This window comes from Sminthopsis crassicaudata, chromosome 5, assembly GCF_048593235.1.
Source record: "Sminthopsis crassicaudata isolate SCR6 chromosome 5, ASM4859323v1, whole genome shotgun sequence".
NCBI classification, from domain to species: Eukaryota; Metazoa; Chordata; class Mammalia; order Dasyuromorphia; family Dasyuridae; genus Sminthopsis; species Sminthopsis crassicaudata.
Window position 1 is genome coordinate 195,171,576 of NC_133621.1, and position 19,454 is coordinate 195,191,029.

Below are 19,454 nucleotides of genomic sequence, written 5' to 3' on the forward strand. Positions count from 1 at the left end.
CAAGCCTTTAGGTAAAATCCAACCAATAAATCGACCCACTAATAGCTTATGATACATGCTATATCTAACGTCCCTTACCCTATTATGAAGAGGAGGGAAGAATATTTATCACTAAAGCTCACTGGTATAATTAATCTGTTTGTATACATTTCTATTTGCATCATTCTAGTCATTGTATAGGTTATTCTCTTGGTTTTATTTTTTGATTCATCAGTTTCTACAAATCTTCCCACTTTTTTCAAATATCTCACACTGGTTGTTTCTTATAGTACAACACTCCATTTTATTCATTTACCACAATTTATTCAGCCTCTCCAATTCCAATGGATTGGTAACAATTTTATTTCCACTTGTGTTGTTTTTTTTGCCACCACGGAACACTGTTGATTATTCTCTATATTATGTAAAGGACTTTTCTTTCTCTCATTAACTTTGTTAGGATATGAAATGGAATCACTGGGTTACAGGGTATGAAGAGTTCCATGACTGACTGCATGGCCACACTCTGTAAGGAATATTTCTCCCCTTAAGTATGAGAGATGAGAGTAGAAGTCGATGGCTTTAACCTTGGAGTCCCATCTAATTGCTCTGGATTTCTTTATATTTCCATTCTCCATTTCTACTCCCATAAACATAGAGTTCACCTCATCTGAATCCTAGTAGCATTCCTTAGCTGGATGCTGAGCCCAAAGAGAAAAGAATATCCTTTGATTTCATTTTTAGGAGAGAGAATGGATGCCAAAAGGTTGGGTCCTAGAGTACCCTTCTGGCTAATTGTCTCCCTTCTCTCAAAATATGGCTCAAGGGTAGAGAAAGATATGGCACTGACCAGTGGGCTAGGCTGCCATAGGAATGGAGTCTCCTTGGTTCTGGGGATAACTTTTACCCGTCTATTCTCTTGCTATGATTGAGGTGGATTAGAATAAGGAGGGATACTTCTTTTCCCAATCCCTTTCCAATAATTCCTCTAAAATGAAAGATAAGATCCCACTAAATTATAATCTTGCCATATCTGAGGTCTCAACAAGTCTCTTTCATTCCCCTTAATCTAATTTTCCTATGTTCTCTAGTCTGAAACTTCTTAAACTGAGTTGCAACCCCATATGGGGTCTCATAACTGAAAGTAGGGGTTGCAAGATCATGATTTATTAAAAGTAAATGTTTGATTTATATATCTTTTTTTATGTATCTATATACCCAGGGTCTTGTAAAAGTTTCTCAGGAGAAAAGGGAAAAAGTTTGAAAAGTCTTGCTCTAGTTGTTCCTTTTTCATTTCCCTCTATCTGCTATTAGCAAATCTCCATTAGACCCCGCCCCAAATGCCTCTTCATTTGAATAAATACTATTTTCCTAATGCTAAGTCTTTTCTGGCTCCCTCTTACCATTAGCCCCATCCTTGCTAGAGGAAACAACAATTAAAGTAATGCATATGAAAAACTGTGCAAACCTTAAAGCTCTATATAAATGATGACAATATTATTATTATTTGTCTCTCCTCAGGGAAAAGCGGGAGAAAGGATGGAACTTGAATTCCATCTGACTCATAAATAGGGCTTATTAATAGTATAATCCCAAAGGACAATCAAGAAAGCAGACAGATCAAATCAGGCCTAAAAAATGATTCAAACTGACTCCCCAAGTGCTATCCAACATCTAAGGCTACCACTAGATTTTACATGGTAATTTTCCAGGTGAATAGCCCTCCAAAGAGTTGAGAAGGGGAGGGGAGGTCTTTGATTCAGAAAAACAAAAACAAAAACAAAACTTTCACAATATATGTGACCAAGGGCAAGTCACTTAAAACTCCCTGGGCCTCAGTTCCCTCATCTGTAAATGGAGAGGGTAGGACTAGATGGTCTCAAAGATTCTTTCTACCTTCATGAGCCAATGAACATGGCTCTTGTAAGAGTCAGGTCAAATGATTTCTTTCTGTATTTGGCTCAACTTTCTGCCAAAATATGCTATCTTTCCTTCTGTGCTCCAAGTTTCTTTCTTGGCAACCTGGGAAGAAAAATGTCAGAGACGCTCTAAAGATGAATGTCAATAAAGTATATCTCACTCTTTGTCTAAAAAGTACAGGAAGAAAGAGAAGGCATTCCCACTAGTTACCATTAATGACGACGTGTCCAGCATCGCTACATACAATGTAACATTCCGGATAGGCCGGGACACCTGAGTAGTTTTCCTCCCCTGAGCCCAAAAGGGTACAGGAAGTAGGAAACATGACAAAAGGGGCCACAGATGATTCTATCTCCTCCTTTCCTTTTCTCCCCCTGACAAAATACAAGCAACAAATTGATGGTGCGAAGTGAGGGAAGGCTAAAGTTGAGCTTCGGCCGTTGGTCCCAGCCCAGTGGTGCTCGGACCATTAAGTGTCTGCATCACTCTATTCTGGTTATTTCCCTCATTCCCTCCAGTTAAGAAGGATCTGGGTTGCTTGAAGGACTATCTGGCTGCGGCTGATCTGGATAGTAAAGTGTCTGATGGATCAATGCTCGGACAGCAGTGAGGTCATCAGGATCTAAAGGCAAAAAAAAGGAACGATAGGAAGCTGCTGGACTCCTGGGAAACCCGTCCGGCTGGACTTCCCACTCCCTACTTTCCTAAGGACTCACCCACACCCAGCTCCTGTAGCAGGCCCCGGTACTCCGGCTCGGCCTCCAGAACCTTCACCAGATTGGTGGACTCCATGCGCTCAAGCAGCACGTCCCAATATATGTAAATCTTCTGGTTGAAAGTCACATACACTAAGCAGGGACTGTTTTGACCTCCTTTGCAGGCATACAGGCCTGAGGGTAGAGAATAAAGAAGAAGAGTTTAATGGTTCATGCCCACAAATGATTAAGTGGGGGACAAATCTTGGATTGAGAACTGGCAGTCTTCTAACCGCTCTCTAGTACTGAGCAAAACATAAAACTACCTGGGCTACTGCTGAGACCAGCTCATTAGAAAGCGTTTGAACCAGACTGGCAGATGTTTCCTTGCCCAGACTTGGCAGCAACAAATAGATGAACTTAAAAAAAAAAAAAAAAGTTGTTTTTGAAGCCTTTTCTCACCTAGATGACAGCACCTGAGTGGACTAGAGGGTCAGACACAGGAGACACACAATCAGCACCTGCCAGTATGCACTTACATAACCAAGTTCTTCTGCAGAGTTAGCCCCTTCCTGGGAAGGAATCTTTTCTTCTTCTTTTTTTTTTTTTTTGCTGAGGCAATTGGGGTTAAGTGACTTGCTCAGGGTCACACAGCTAGTATTAGGTGTCTGAGTCCAGGTTAGAACTCAGGTCCTCCTGATTCCAGGGCTGGTGCTCTATCCCCTGTGCCCCCCGGCTGCCCTCCAATTATATTTTGTAAATGAGAGCTTGTCTGCCAAGGCCTGTCTGCATGGAGGCAAGAAGGAAAATATGTGGCGTGTGACAGTCAAAGGAGAGGCAGGGAAGCTCACCTGCACAAAAGGCACGGACATTCTCATCCACCTGGAAGCGAGCCACAGATCGGTTATGATCAATAATGTATGTCTGTCCATCCCAGGCACACGCCACTACTTCCTCACTTCCATTGCCCTAAAAGGAGTCAGGGGATGATAAGAATATGGGAATGAAAAGGACTCTCTTTGAGGGTTAGAAACAACTGAAGTGAGTCTCAGCCATCACTTTTAGAAAATAAACACTGAAGAAGATGGAAAGCAAGAATTCCAGGAAACAAATCAAGGCTCCGCCTTTCCCCCCACTCCCTAAAGTTGGGAGAAATATCTCTATCCTGGGAAGAGCAGCATATGTGAAAAAAATCCAGTACATATTGGAACGAGGCCCACACTACAATGTTTCTTTTTGCCCCATGATCTACAACAGCATTACTAATTTTGAAAAATATCAAAGTAATACAGATTTAAGGCAAATATAGATTGCTGGGATGTGAGGGCTATTTTAAATTCACTTCCAAATGATTTGTCTAAATTTTAAGTGAATGCTGCTATTTTCTTTCACTGCAGATTTGGCTAACACAGTTTAGTGAGAATGGTGCAAATTTAGTGGCAGTATAAAAATGTCCAATTTGCCATTGGCCCCCAGGAAAGGAGAAGTGCTATCTTTGCAACAATCTTCTACTTACTGTAACGTCCAATTTTTCTAGAGCAAAAAGTTGGTGATCCACCTGCACTGACCACAGCAACTTGTCTGCTCCTTCCATGAGCTTTAGAGTTCCTGCAGAAGGAAAAAGAAATACAAGGAGGTTCAGCTCTGAGGCCGATGGACGCCTCTCCTAGTCCATCCCAGAGAACTCACCATCAAGGGTGCAAAGGGCAAAGAGACTCGAGCCACTATTCTCGTCTCTTCGACCTGTGTGGAATAAAAAGATAAGGGGATCAAGGAATCAGGGAGGTACATAAGGAAGATGAGAATAAGAACAAAGGTGGGAGGATGAAGCTGAAGGGAGATGACTGGGCATGGGAGGAGCAGTGGAAAGAGCAGAGGAAAAGCAGAGCTGGAGGGCCGTCACCCGTGTAGCCAAAGGGACAGCCTTCCTCACCATGTCGGATGTTGCCAATGAGGTGGGTGGAGACGTTCTTATTGTGGATACGGCCAGACGTCTGGTGCAGGATGACATCCCGGATAGCAGTGGCCTCTCTGTGGGTAGAAGAGGACACAACTCAGTGGAGAGGCAGCAGGGTCGAAAGGAAAGAAAACTGGACTTAGGGAATGGGGAGCCCTGGGATCAAATCCTGCTGCAGACACTTTCAGTGTCTGAGTGAAGATGGGCAAATTGCTTAATCTCTCGACCCTCAGTTTCCTCATCTGTAAAATGGGAAGTGAATTCCAGAAGTATCACAGTTACAGGACTGTTGCAAAAATCAAATTAACTTCCAACTGTAATTGTTAGTATCAGAAAGTCAAAGGAACTGATTTCCCAAAGGAACCTAAGCCAGCCTGAAGTCTCTATAATGAGTACCCTTGTCTCAGGGATTATGGAATATGCTACATTCCCTACACCAAGTAAGTAGAGATGAGGGAAATGAGGCTGCCTTGTTCTTTCTTCCAGATAGTGCAGAAATAGAAACCACAGTTCCCTGAGTCCTTGAATGTATTCTATGAAGTGAAGGGTTCATATCATGTCTCACAGGAACATTAGGTTGTGCCTAATTATGCTAAGCCCTTCTCTCCCTGCCCTCAGGAACCCTTCTCACACAACTTGTTATCCCTGAGTCCATCTTACTTCCCTGTGCTAATTCTACTCCCCCAAACACACACACACACACACACACACACACACACACACACACACACACACACACACACACGACTACTCCCAGTGGCTCTTACCTGTTGCTCTCTTCAGGGACAGGGAGAGATCCCTTGTTCCAGGTACACAGGAGGATGGCATAAGCACAGCCTGGCTGGGACACCATCAGTTCAGGGGTCCCCTGAGGTCCCAGAGTCACTGAAAGATTGTCTACCTGTATCAAGAAGAGGTGACTTAGTGTAGAATCGGAAGAGTGAGAAGTTTGACAAGGAAAGAAATGGTATTCTGCATGCAGTAGGGGGGAAAGACAATATAGAAGGATGCTGAGCAGACCATGAAGTATTCTGGAGTTCCCAAAATTATCATATTAAATGATCCTCTCTTTGTGGCCTTTTCCTAAATGCTCCTGCTTCCTATCAGTAATTTATCACAAGACCTTGATCCCTAAATGGATCCTTCTGATGTTTGCTATCAAGACCCCTCTCCTGCCTCATCCTTCAACCCATCAAACCTTTTCTGTTTTGCCCCGCCCCCCTCTGTCCTGATGCCTGGTCTCCATGCCCCCTGCTCACCTGTCCCTCCAGTAGCCATTTCTTAAGTGATACCAGCTGTCCAGTCACATGGTCTGTACCATCACCGGCATCCTCCCATCGGAAGGCTCTCACCACACGGTCTGTGTAGCCAACCACCAGCTCACAGCGCCCATCTCCATCTGTGAATACAGACATGAGGGGTGGTCTAGAACTCCAATTATACTCACTGGTCTTAGCCACACTTGCTCTCCCCACTACTGTTCCCTCCTCCACCTGATGTCCATATTGTGATCTGTTCTATAACACATTCACCCTGATACTTCTTACCAACTTATCTACTCAGTCTTTAACTCCAACCCACAATGATGTGAATCACAAACAGTCTGGATCTAGCTCTTGTTATCCTGTACCCCCAAACACCCTCTTATCCAACTTTATTTCTTCTCTCCTCGTCTATTGTCTTCCCCATTTGTCTCCCTCAATTTTCTTCTGTACTAGACTCCCTATATTGCAAATGATTTCTGGATACTACCTAGAAAGCACTCCCCTAACTGCCTGCCCAAGATTCATAGCACTTTCACAGACAAGGTTCTCCTCAGGAGATCTGCTCTTTCAGGGCTCATTCCTCTAAGAGGGGTCTTCCTGACCATCCTGCCCTTTCTCTTCCTCTACCAGGATCTGACCCTTGCTCTACCCAGCGGGTGCCTGAAAAGCCAGGGAGGCCCACCAATATCACTGATCAGTATGACTTTGGTGTTGGCAGGGATGTGCTGCTTGAACACTGGTCGATGCTCCTCGCCCGCCGGCGCCTCGTGGTGCCCAGAGCTATCTGCAGTCTTGGCAGGCATCAGGTCAAACAGGTGAAACCAGCCCTCAGCACTCACTGCCACAACCAAGTTCTGAGAGAAACAAGGCACACGTGAGAAACCCCGGCGAATGGAGAAGAATAAAGCAATAAGAAAGGGCTGGTCGTGTCATGGGTTACGGGCAGAGCCCTAAAGGAGGGCCGGGTCAGAGCCACTGCTTTGGGTGGGCTTGGGGGGAAGGAGAACCACGTCTTCAGGCATACAATCAGGATGCTTACCTTTCCCTTGTTACATATGTCTCCTACCCCAACACAAGTAAGCTGCAAGATAAAAGAGAAGATGGTGCAGAGAGCCACAAGCTGCTAAGGAAACATCAATTCACCTGATCCCTCTGGGATAAAGAGAGAGGAGGGAAAGCTTTAATAGTTGTCATTCCCTGAGAACTTGTCCAGATATATATTCTGCATACACAGACATGCTATTGAGCTCCAGGCCAGGTCAGTACAAAGAAGCTGAAAAGAATTGTGGCAGTAAGAGCGCCACAGTCTAACTAAGCCCTCCCTATATCAAAAGTTTCCTATGTGCAGGGCAGTCCGTGCCCTAAGAAAGCTTCCGTTCTAATGGGGGAGCACAGCCCACAAAGAGGCAGCCAACCATTGGGCAGATCCTCGGGTGGCTCTGAAGGAGGCAGAGGATTCTGAGGGGCGGGGCTGACCTGGATCTATTTCAGAAAAGAGTCTGGTGTGTCTGTAAGTGCAACAAGAAATATGGCTTCCTGGCTCTCCAGACTGATCCAGACTAAGCTCCCTCAAGCAAGGCTATGCTCCAGACCGAACAGCCTCCTTTCCCCCGCCCATACGAAGTCTTATAAAAGTCAGGGAGAGAGGGGACAATGTGCCCCTCTTGGAACCCCTTCGAGGGAAATACTGACCATTCCCTGGCAGGAGCAGGTGATCCAAGGCCGGGTGTCATCATTCTTGTACACTGACAGCTTCCCACCAGTGTCCCCCACCACCAGCTCATTCAGCTTCAGAGAGAAAAGAAGCATCTCGTCACTGGGCATGGAGAATAATTATCCTCACAAATTTTTCACTTTGCACTCAGCCCCAAGGAAATCCTAGAACTCCCACTGAATGTTGTTAAACTGTGTTCTTAGGGCGCCCATCAACTGGGGAATCGTTAAACAAAGCTGTGGTATATGGGTGTGATGGAACACTGCTGTGCTGAAAGAAATGATGAGCAAGTACATTTTAGAAAAACACAGAAAGATTTGCATGAAATAATAAAGAATAAAATGAGCAGAACCAAGAGAATGCTGTACACACTAGTAACAATACTGCTAAAAGAATAACTGTGAACGACTAAGTTATTCTAAGTATTATATAAATACTCAAATTGACCATAAAGGACCTATGAAAGAAGATGCCATTCACCTCCAGAGAATTAACAGAAGCCTGCACAGAATCGCTGCAGATATACACACATACATATACATGTATGTGTATATACACACACATATGCATACGCCAAATGATGACCTTTTCTAATACAGGGTGGGAAGAGAGACAGCTCAGAACTTAAATGTAACAAAAAATTAAATTAAAATAAAATAAAGCTTTGATTTTTTTTTTTCCATTACCATCAATTTGTTGGTTAATAGGCCGGTCTCAAGTCTTTCCCCACAACAATCCACCCTTCATTCAGCTATCAATGTAATTTTTCTGAAGTGCAAGCCAGACCACATCACCTCCCTATACAATAAACTCTAGTGGCTTCCTCTTTCCTCCAGATGCAAATATAAAATGCTCTGTGGCATTCAAAGCCTTTTATAACCTAGATCATTCTTACCTTTCCAGGCTTTTTATACCTCACTCCCTAGCACATACTCTTCAATTCAAGGGACTCTGACTTCCTGGCTATTTGTTCCACGGATAAGACACTCCATGTCTCTGCTCCAGGATTTTTCTCTGGTAATCCCTCCAGAATGGAATAATTCTTCCTCCTAAACTCTGCCTACAGGCTTCTTTGGTTTCCTTTAAGTTTCAACTAAAATTCCATCTTTTACAGGAAATCTTTTCAAACATCTCTTAATTCTAGTGCTCTCCACTGTTTATCTCTTATTTATTCTGTACCTTAATTTGTATGTATTTGTTTATACATAGTCTCTTCCATTAGATTGCAAGCTCCTTTAGAGCAGGAAATGTCTTTTGCTTTTTTTTTGTATTCCTATCACTTAGTACCTGGCACATAGTAGGCCTTTAATCACTATTGACTGACTGATCATAATCATTATTTTTATTTATTTTTTTATTTATTTGCTGAAGCAATTAGTGACTTGCCCAGGGTCACACAGCTAGGAAGTGTTAAGTGATTGAGGCCACATTTGAACTCAGGTTCTGCTGACTTCAGAGCTGGGGCTCTATCAACTGTACCAAACTAGCTGCTCCAATCATTATTTTTTTTAAAGCTTTACTTTTCAAAACATATGCATCGATAGTTTTTAACATCCACCCTTATGTTCCAATTTTTTTTTCCCCTCCTTTCCCTCTACCTCTTCCCCTAGATGGCAAGTAATCCAATATATGTTCTAAACATATTTCCACAACTATGCTGCATAAGAAAAATCAGATCAAAAAGGAAAAAAAATGAAAAACAAAACAAAACAAAACAAAACAAAAACAAAAAGTAAGCAAATAATAACAACAAAAAAGATGAAAATACTATCCTGTGATCCACACTCAGTTCCCATAGACCTTTCTCTGGATACAGATGACTCTCCCCATCACAAATCTATTGGAATGAGCCTGAATCATTTCACTGCTGAAAAGAACCATGTCCATCACTGTTGATCATCAGATAATCTTGTTGCTGTGTACAATGTCCTCTTGGTTCTACTCATTTCACTCAGCATCAGTTGATGTAAGTCTCTCCAGGCCTTTCTGAAATCATCCTGTTGGTCATTTCTTACAGAACAATAATGTTCCATAACATTCACATACCACAATTTACTCAGCTATTCCCCAGTTGAGGGGCATCCACTCAGTTTCCAGTTTCTAGCCACTACAAAGAGGGCTGCCACAAACATTCTTGTACATGTTGGTCCTTTTCCCTTCTTTAAGATCTCTGTGGGATATAAGCCCAGCAGCAGCACTGCTGCATCAAAGGGTATGCACAGTTTGATAACTTTTTGGGCATAATTCCAGATTGCTCTCCAGAATGGCTGGATTCTTTCACAAGTCCACCAACAATGCATCAGTGTCCCAGTTTTCCCACAGCCCTTCCAACATTCATCATTATTTATTCCTGTCATCTTAGCCAATCTGACAGGTGTGTAATGATATCTCAGAGTTTTAAAATTTGCATTTCATTATCAATCGTAATAATCATTACTTTAAAAGTACTACTGAGCACCTATTTGAATGTAGCGTACATTAAAGAAATGGAACCACCTGAGTCCCCCAAAGTCTCCTTTACTTTCTTCAGTGTACATGTTGGATGCCAGAAGGGGGAGACATCCTGCCCCCTCCAGTTCTGGAATTCAATGCCCCTACCTCTTTACAGCCTAGCTTCATCCACAGTGCTTAGAATGTGGTTTCCAACTTCAGTTCTAGACATTAAGCTTTGAAGAGATCAACCCCAGACCTCCTATGCAATCAGGCAAGCAGAGAAGAGAAACAATTAAGTAGGTACCAGCAAAGACGGGGCAATATAAAGAAGGATAAGGCTACTCTCCACACTTACTCCAGCAAAGACTGAAGAAGAGCAGGGAGACTTCTTTGTGACTAGGAGAGGGAACTGAAGAGGGTCATTTTCCAATCCACTTCTCCCAGAAAGCCAGAAGGCTGGGGGTGGGGGTGGGGGAGCTGGGCAAGGACAAGAAGCAGCTGTGGATCCACTGTGGACAAAGCCTGCAGGTCACAGTGGGGAGAGGAGGAGCAGAAGCGGGAAGCAGCTGTGTCATTCTGACTCCAAAATGAGGTCATGCATCCAGGCCGGACCTCAGAGCAGCATCTTGAATTCGGATCAGAGACCTGGCTGGGGGACACAGATGAATAAGGAGACACAGCACTTCCTTGGCTTTGAAGCTGCACAGCCTTGTAGCTCCACAACTGGGACTATCTCGTTAGCTGCTGTTTACTTGAGTTCGAACAATCTATCAGTATCACCCGGACCCAAAATAGGGTTGGAGCTGGCAAAGCACAGACTGGGAGGGCTGCAATTAAATTACATCACAGATCTGACCCTTTAGGCAATGCTGAAAGTCTACAGCTGTCAGGCTTAACTAAGTTCCTTGAAGAATACAATTCTAAATAGCTGGAAAAAGCAGCAGGAGGACCACAGAATATAGATCTGGACCAATAAAAGGCCTGAGATTTTCTCCTAAATTATGCAGAGACCAGCCCTAACACAAAGTCTTGATTCAGGAAATAAGGTTCGAGAGAATTTGAAAATGAAAATAATTTTTTAAAAAAGAAGTCCCTGTTTCTTATTCTTTTAATCTGTCATTTTATATTTTTGCACATACTCATCTATTTTGCTTGCCATAAAAATAATATTTGTTGCTTGAATTTATAACTGAAAGTAATTCTAAATTTCAGCTAGAGGCTAGTAAAAAATAAATATGTAACATATTTTCCAAATCAAATACACAAATGCCCTTAAACCTTTGCTACATATCATAATGAATGCTGAAATACAAATCTTAAATAAAAATATTAACAAAGAGACTGCAAAGATTGCATGCTATTAACAGGGTGGAAATATACTCAGAACTCAGAGTTGGTTCAAAAAGAGGAAAACAACAGATTATGTCAATAACAAGAACAGTAAAAATCATAAATAAGTACAGAAAAACTTTTTGACAAAATTCAAGACCAATTTTATTAAAAATACTAAAAAGAAATGGATATTTCCTTAATATGTAAACAGTTAAACCAAAAGAGAGCATTATATATAAGTATTTGCTAAAGACCTTTCCAGTAAGATCAGGATCAAAGCAAGGATGTCTATTGTTATCACTGTTATTTGATATAGTACTAGAAATGCTAAATATAGCAATTAGAAAAGAAAAACATTGAGGGAACACACAAAGGCAAAGAGAAACGATCAGCTTTCAGAGATGATGTAATATTTAACTTATAGAGCTAGAGAGTCAACTAAAAGTTAAATGAAACAACAACTTTAGCAAAATTGGATATTTAAAAATTCCCATACATCTGCAGCACTTGTTTCTATTATAAACAAAATCCAGCAGAAATAATGAAAAGAGAATCAATCAAAATATTTCCAGGGGCAACTAGATGGTTCAGTGGATACAGCACTGACCCTGAAGTCATGAGAACCTGAGTTCAAATTCAGCCTCAGACATCCTGGGCAAGTCATTTAACCCCAATTGCCTCTCACAAAAAAATCCAAAATATTTATGGAATGTGTAAAGTATCTGGAAGTCTACAAAACAAACTTCACAGAAATAAAGAGAGAGCTAAATAATTGGAGAAATCTCCATTGTTCATGGTTAGGCTGAGTTAATAAAAATGACAATATCACCTAAATTAATTTACTTATTTAATGCCGTGCCAAACTAATAAGGGTTAATTTTATTAAAGTAAAACTAGTAAGAACAAGATGTATCTGGCAGGACAAGAGGTAAAGCATTTCAAAGAGAATAACAAAAAAAGTAAGAAGAAAGACTACCTATCTCAGATCTCAAACTATAACACAAAATCAAATCAACAATGGGATTTAGTGGTGCTGAAAACTGAGAAGTCAATCAGCACATGAGGCATATAATATACAGAAGCAAATGAATGTAGTAGCTAATGTTCTATAAGACCAAAAACCTTAGCTACAGGTTAGATACTTATTCATCAACAAAAACTGGGGAAAACTGGAAAGCGGTCTAGCAGAAATTAAGTTCAGCAGAACACCTCACACCATATAATGAAATAAGCTCCAAATGGACACATGAGATAAATATAAAAAGTCAATTCAAACGGCCCTCTGGAACAGAGGAAAGGAAGAGACACTTCTAGAAATTTTGAAGATGTGAAAAATAAACAACTGAATGGTCCTTTATTAAATGCTACAAAGTGTAAGGTACTAAACCCTATAAAGACAGACCAAAAAACAAAAAAACACACCAAACTTCAACCCCCCCCAACAGTCCCACTTTCAAGGAGCTCACAGTCTAGTAGGGAAGAGGTAAAAAAGCACAAACAAGGTTTTATAGGGCACACTCGAGTAATGAATTGAAAGGAAGCACTTGCATTAAGCAGGGGAAGCCTTGTTGGGAAGGTAGGACTTTATCTGGGACGTGAAGGAAGCCAAGAAAGTCAGAACACAGAGGAGGGAACACTCCCGACGTGGGAACAACAAGCAAAAATATCCAGAGCTGGGACAGAAGAGTCTTGTAGGGGAACAGCCAGGCGGCCAGTGCCACTGATCACAGAGCGCTCTGTCCCTGATAAGGCCTACTATGGGACAGCTAGGTGAACCAGTGAATCAAGTGCTGCACCTGGAGTCAAGAACTCTTCTTCCTGAGTTCAGATCTGGCCTCAGACACTCGCTAGATGCGTGACCCTGGTGGGCAAGTCACTTACCTCTGCCTCAGTTTCCTCATCTGTAAAAATGAGCCAGAGAAGGAAATGACAAAATACTCAAAGAGCCCAAAAGGGACGGCTTAGAGTTGGACACTACTGAAAGTGCCTGAAAGATAACAGAGGGGTCCGAAGACTGAAAAATCTGGAAGGGGCCAGGTTTTGAAGGGCTTTGATCCTCAAAGAGAAGATTTTATTTTTGATGCTGGAGATGGCAGAAAGCCATTGGAGTTTACCAAACTGGGGATGACATGATGGATCTGTGCTTTAGGAAAATCACTTTGGCAGGTGAGTGGAGATGCACTTACCCACCAGCAGGTTACTGCAGCGCCCAGGTCTGTTCCAGGGAGATCCATGCTGGAGGTGTGGGGAGGAGCAGCCATCTTTTACTAGAGATGTTATCAAAGATCAAATCGATAGCATTTGGCCACAGTCAGAGGAAGGGGCTTGGATAATTACATTAGGTTGAGTTTTGTTATGTTGGGTGTAAGAAGACTATGTTGTGAGTCGAAGGTTAAAGCTGGATAACTAGTTCTGAGAGTCACCAGATATGGCCAAAGGAAAACGCGTTTCAAATCACTAATAACTTAGAGTATTGCACATTAAAGTGACTGAGATTCCATCTCAAAACTGTCAGGCTGACGACGACGACAAAAAATAAGAGCCGGGCAGGACCGTGGGAAAAATGCTCTCTAATTATGCTTTATTGTCAGAGCTGTGATTTGTCCCAGCTGCTCTGGAGAGCGTTTTCAAGCTATGTCCAAAAAGTTACTAAATTAGATACACATTCTTAGATTCACCGTTAGCACTATTAGAGCTATATAACAATGAGATTTTGTTTAAAGAGGAAAAAGACCTCAATGCTTGAAGATGTTTGTAGCAGCTCTTTGTGTGGCGGCAAAAAACTGGGGCCGAAGAACTGCCGATTCATAGGGATTTCCTTTTCAACTCTGGGGAAGGAGGTCACAGGAAGGAGAGAACACGAGAAAAGCCAGAGGGAGCCCTGCATCAGCAGGGCAAGTCTGAAAATTACATAACTACGTTATAGACTTTTAAAGAAAAGCAAGCAAACTTTACATAACACTCTCAGTTTCACGCAGTCACCCCCTATTACGCAACATATAATGGGAATGAGCTTTCATTTGGTGTTTGTGGAGTTCAGAATAAAAATAAACAAACACAGGGAAAAAATACAACCCACAGTATCGCTTCAACAGCCGATGCCTTTTTGCTAAGATCATTAGTGTATGTGTGTGTGGTGTGTGGTTTGTATGTGAGTGTGTGTGTATGTATGTATGTGGTGTGTGTGTGTATGAGATGAGTGTGTGTGTATGTATGTGTGTATGTATGTGTGTGGTGTGTGTGTATGTATGTGTGTGTATGTGTATGTATGTGTGTGGTGTGTGTGTATGAGATGAGTGTATGTGTGTGTGGTGTGTATGTATGTGACATGTATGTGAGTGTGTGTGGTGTGTATGTATGTGGTGTGTGGTATGTGTATGTGTGTGTGGTGTATATGTATGTGGTGTGTATGTGAGTGTGCGGTATGTGTATGTATGTGTGTGGTGTGTGTGTATGAGATGAGTGTGTGTGTGTGGTGTGTATGTATGTGTGCGTGTATGAGATGAGTGTTTGCGTGTATGTGGGTGTGTGTGTGTGAATGTGGTGTGTGTGTATGTGGTGTGTATGTGAGTGTGTGGTATGTGTATGTGTGTGGTGTGTATGTGAGTGTGTGGTATGTGTATGTGTGTGTGTGGTATGTATGTATGTGGTGTGTATGTGAGTGTGTGGTATGTGTATGTATGTGTGTGGTGTGTGTGTATGAGATGAATGTATGTGTGTGTGGTGTGTATGTATGTGGTGTGTATGTGAGTGTGTGGTATGTGTATGTGTGTGTGGTGTGTATGTATGTGGTGTGTATGTGAGTGTGTGGTATGTGTATGTGTGTGTGGTATGTGTATGTGTGTATGTATGTGGTGTGTATGTGAGTGTGTGGTATGTGTATGTGTGTGGTGTGTGTGTATGAGATGAGTGTATGTGTGTGTGGTGTGTATGTATGTGTGCGTGTATGAGATGAGTGTTTGCGTGTATGTGGGTGTGTGTGTGAATGTGGTGTGTGTGTGGTGTGTATGTGTGTGGTATGTGTATGTGTGTGTGGTGTGTATGTGTGTGTGTGTGTGTGTGTGTGGGTGGGTGGGTGGGTGTGTGTGTGGTGTGTGTGTGTGTGTGTATGGGAAAGTGGGGAGGGACAGTGGGGGAAGAGACAGAAGGAAAAAGGTCTATTTGTGTCTGGCACCCTCAAGTGGTGAACAGGTCCCTAAGTAGGGAGTTCCCACACCTTCCCTTCCTCCCTCACTGTGATTCCCATCTCGGGATGCGGACTTTCACTGCCCTCTTCTGCCGGGGAGCACAGCAGAGGCAAGGGGCTTGCCCGGGTGGTCCAGGCCGCATTTCTGACCCCGGAAAGTGAGCCTCCAATGGCACCTCGCTAGTGCTTTAGCTCACATAGGAAATAAGTCCGAATTTAAACTCAGGGCTCCTTCCGCCATAAAAGATGCACTCCAAATTCTCTAATAACAGCTGGGATCTGTGTGATGGATACACACTACAAAGCCCTTCATAACGCCATCTCATTAGCCAGCACGCTTCCTGAGGACAGGCCCAACGCCAGGTCTCCAGCACTCTGACTCCTGCCTTCTATGGACCCAAATTAACTGCTACTTCTTCCAGGAAGGCTTCCCGGATTCTCTGGAAGCAGTCACGTGCGCTTGGTTTGGGGCACCATTACTTATGTTTAGGCTATTCACATACTACGTATTTGCATATTTATATTCCAAATTTACGTTAACAAATTACACATTAGATTTACGTGTGTATAAATGACATTTACGTATTTGTACGTTTACATACTCTATCACGTGTTATGTTTACGTATTATGATACGTATTATAATTATATTATGTATTATCACTGTCCTCGCCTGGAAACACGAGTTCCTAGTTCGTCTACAGATTTTGTAATAAACGTCATTAAAGTCCTACTGAAGGCAGGGACAAAGCTGACGAAAAAGAATCGCATTAGGAGGAGGGGGACGGGAGACTGCAACCTCAATTCAATCACTTCCGGCTTATAAAGCCCCCTAGAGGCACAGGGCGCATGCGCACAGCTTTCCTATCGTGCTTCCCTTCCCCCTCCCGCTCTGCACGTCACGCGGTTGTCTGCTTCCTTCGTTGCGCGCATGCGCCATGACGTACCGCATCGTTGTCGACGTCGCCGAGGCAAATCGCATGCGGAAAGAGGCTTCCGCCGAATTCCAGAGTTACTCGCTGCACGTAGCTAACTGATCGCATCGCTCTGTCTGGGGCCGAGAGCTCCAGGTACCCTCCGCTCAGTCCTCGCACTCTCCTTCCACCGTCTAGCAGAGCGGAAGTCGTCTGGTGGGGAGCGGGGTGGGGTGGGCATAGGCGGCTCACGTCAGCACTCGTTCTCTGCTCTTTTTCAACCATAGAGAACGGGGAGTTCTAGGCAGCCGAGGCCTCCCAGCTCTATGGCTGCTCCGGCGAGGGGCGGGCTTTTTTGTGGACCGGAGTCACGAGGCTTGTCTGAGGCCTGACTCCTTCGGTTCATTGGCTGCGAGACTCTGCCCATCACCGGCCGCCCACGGAGCGTTTCCAACCCACAATAATTGACATTCATATAGCTCTTGAAGGTTTTCCAAGTGGTTAATGTGCATCCTCATACCTCTTGTCCGCTAGCATTGACTAAGCGCCCATGGACATCTTAAAGTCAACATGTTTGAAACTGACTTTTGAAATTGACTACATGTTAACGGACGGGAAATGTCTTATTAATAATGAAGTTGTCTCTGAAATAACTATTGTTTACAGTTAGATTATAGAAATTAATCATAGGATGAAGGTCAAAGTATCAAATAGGCTAACCCCTAGAAGATGCGGCATACAATTCAAGATTCCCAAACTTGTGTCCTCATTGATGTTAACAATAATAAAGAATAACAAAAAAATCACAATTTACAATATTGGTACTGAGTTGAGCAAACACATATTTAAGAAAGATCACATACTCAGATATAATCAGTTTCATATGCAATTAAGTTTAATTAGGTGGAATTTGTACGCTAAATATTAATTTTAAAATTATTGAAATTGAAAAATTATAATTGGATAAAGACATTAATGCATATTATCATTTCCTAAAGATATTTAGCCAATGTAAAAGTGTCAGTGTAATGAAAAAAATCAAGAAATTGTTTCAAACAGCAGATAGTATTTCCTTGTCAAAGACTATAAATTCATTTGCAAAAATGTATGGAATGGCGGAAGAGAAGGGAAGCTTACAAGGATTAATGCCTCAAAAATATAGTAGTACAAGGAACACACATGAATCAAAAAAAAAAAAAAAAAAAGGAAAAGATCATTTAACAATTTATTTTCTTCATTGGTGAGAGTGGAGATACAACACCTAAACTATCATGCAGCATAATGAAATGGATATAATTTAATATAAATGGATATATAATATATAAAGGGGAAAAAATGGCAAGACCAGCAAGACAAGTGGCAATTTTGAGGGCATTGAAAAATCGATTTTCAAGATATGTGAAAAAAAGAAAAAATACCAGATATTAGAAAAAAATACATATGGAATCATTTTTAAAAAGGGATGAGGATGTAAAATAGTATTTCATGTGCCTGCTTTCTCATATTTGCAATTTTTTATGAAAATCATTTACAGACCTATCAGAGCCATCTTTGGTGAAAACAGGCAGGTATAGCAGATCAAGCTTTAGACAGCTGACTGGACAGACCAGAGAACATATGACCCCAGTGTATTTGTTTTTTGTGGATCATTAAAAAACATTTGATTAGATCAAATTGCAATCTGAAATACTTCCAGCAGAATTCCCCATGCATGTTAAAATTACATCATAATCCTTGTTAGATGCAAGTATGGAAATGTTTGACAGTCTTCTGATTGTTAATCTTAAGCAGGACATAGAATAGGAACAATTACACACCAAAAGCATTTGTATGCCACTGTTATTGAAAATATCCATCAGAGTCCAAATAGAAGGGTGATTCTATTTAGATAATATGGTCTCCTAAGGTAATTCTGCTTAAAAGTTGAGCTTCACAATCCAGAGGAAAAAAACAAATATTGTCCAGACTTAACACAGAGTGGGAGAGTAAAACAGCTATACATGTAGTACATATGTCTAAGCAGATGCTGCACATGGACAATGAACTGGATCAAGAAATATACCAGAAGTGATTGGGCTAAATTTGGTTGGATTTGGGAAATTTATAATCCTTTCAACCACAAAACTCATCTTTTTATATTTTTCCTTACATGGCATATGACTTTGAATCTCTGAAAAAAAATCAAAATTATGGGTCACTCAAAAAGCAATATACTAAGTGAAGCATATCATGATCTCAATGATCAGTATCTCAAATATCAGTATCTCAATGATGATATCAATGATCAGTAAGTGATGTAAAATATGCCATCAAAAAGATGTCAAATTGAAAAGGGATCTAAATTAGTCATCTAGTGAGATTAAGGGATAATAGGGAATCTGTTTTACTAGTACCTGTATTATGTTAAAATGGCTGCTAGACTAAAAGCAAGCTGACTTCTGCAGACTATTCCTGCAAAACCTAGAAGTTTATGCCAGATAGAATAATGATTAAGAAAATACATGAAACTTTTTTTAAACTTTATTTTTCTCGAGGGAGAACCTCTTCAACTAAAAAGTTGTCTTAAGGTGTATGCCCTAAGAACCCACAGCAATATTCTCAAATTGTAAGAGACCCATAACCAGAAAATCTGGATTGTTATGTCAATAATGAGGGGCATGATATTAAATCACTTCACTTCCTTGGTCTTGTTTCTTCTTCTGTAAAATGAAGGTCTGCACTGGACCTGGGCTTAGATTATGGTCTGCAGACTCCTAGGGTCCCTTTTTAAAAAAGAGGATCCATGAGGTCAAAACTATTTAAATAGGCATTTTTTGCCTATTAAGATATTTCTTTCTATTTACACATCTTAGAGGCTGGATTTTTATATACCTCAATCAAAATATTGTGATATGCAGCAGCAGATTAAAGAAGCAGAAATGAAAATATACTTCTCTTCTGTTAAGCCAGATTTTAAGAGATCTGTAAAAGTATATACAATGCCGCTCTTCAATTTTTATGTTTTGGAATCTATACTTATTTTCATAAATTGCTATACTAATATGTAATTTGTTTTTAAAT

At 41.6% G+C, this 19,454-nt stretch overlaps 1 protein-coding gene across 2 annotated transcripts; it reads right to left on the reverse strand.

Moving 5' to 3' along the window:
* Positions 1-259: 259 nt before the first annotated feature.
* ITFG2 (integrin alpha FG-GAP repeat containing 2) lies at positions 260-16,723 on the reverse strand. 2 transcript variants are annotated; one of them, XM_074269285.1, is made up of 12 exons: positions 16,428-16,723; positions 7,509-7,604; positions 6,856-6,897; positions 6,499-6,670; positions 5,811-5,950; positions 5,319-5,452; positions 4,528-4,625; positions 4,284-4,337; positions 4,111-4,202; positions 3,446-3,563; positions 2,616-2,789; positions 260-2,521 (listed from the first exon to the last, which is right to left on the reverse strand). In XM_074269285.1, exons 1-12 carry the CDS (start codon positions 16,677-16,679, stop codon positions 2,418-2,420), a joined length of 1,476 nt encoding a protein of 491 aa, XP_074125386.1. In that variant the 5' UTR covers positions 16,680-16,723; the 3' UTR covers positions 260-2,417. The 2 variants fall into 2 exon arrangements, with proteins under 2 accessions (XP_074125386.1, XP_074125387.1); XM_074269286.1 differs by lacking the exon at positions 16,428-16,723 and adding an exon at positions 13,482-13,678.
* Between the last annotated feature and the right edge of the window lie 2,731 nt (positions 16,724-19,454).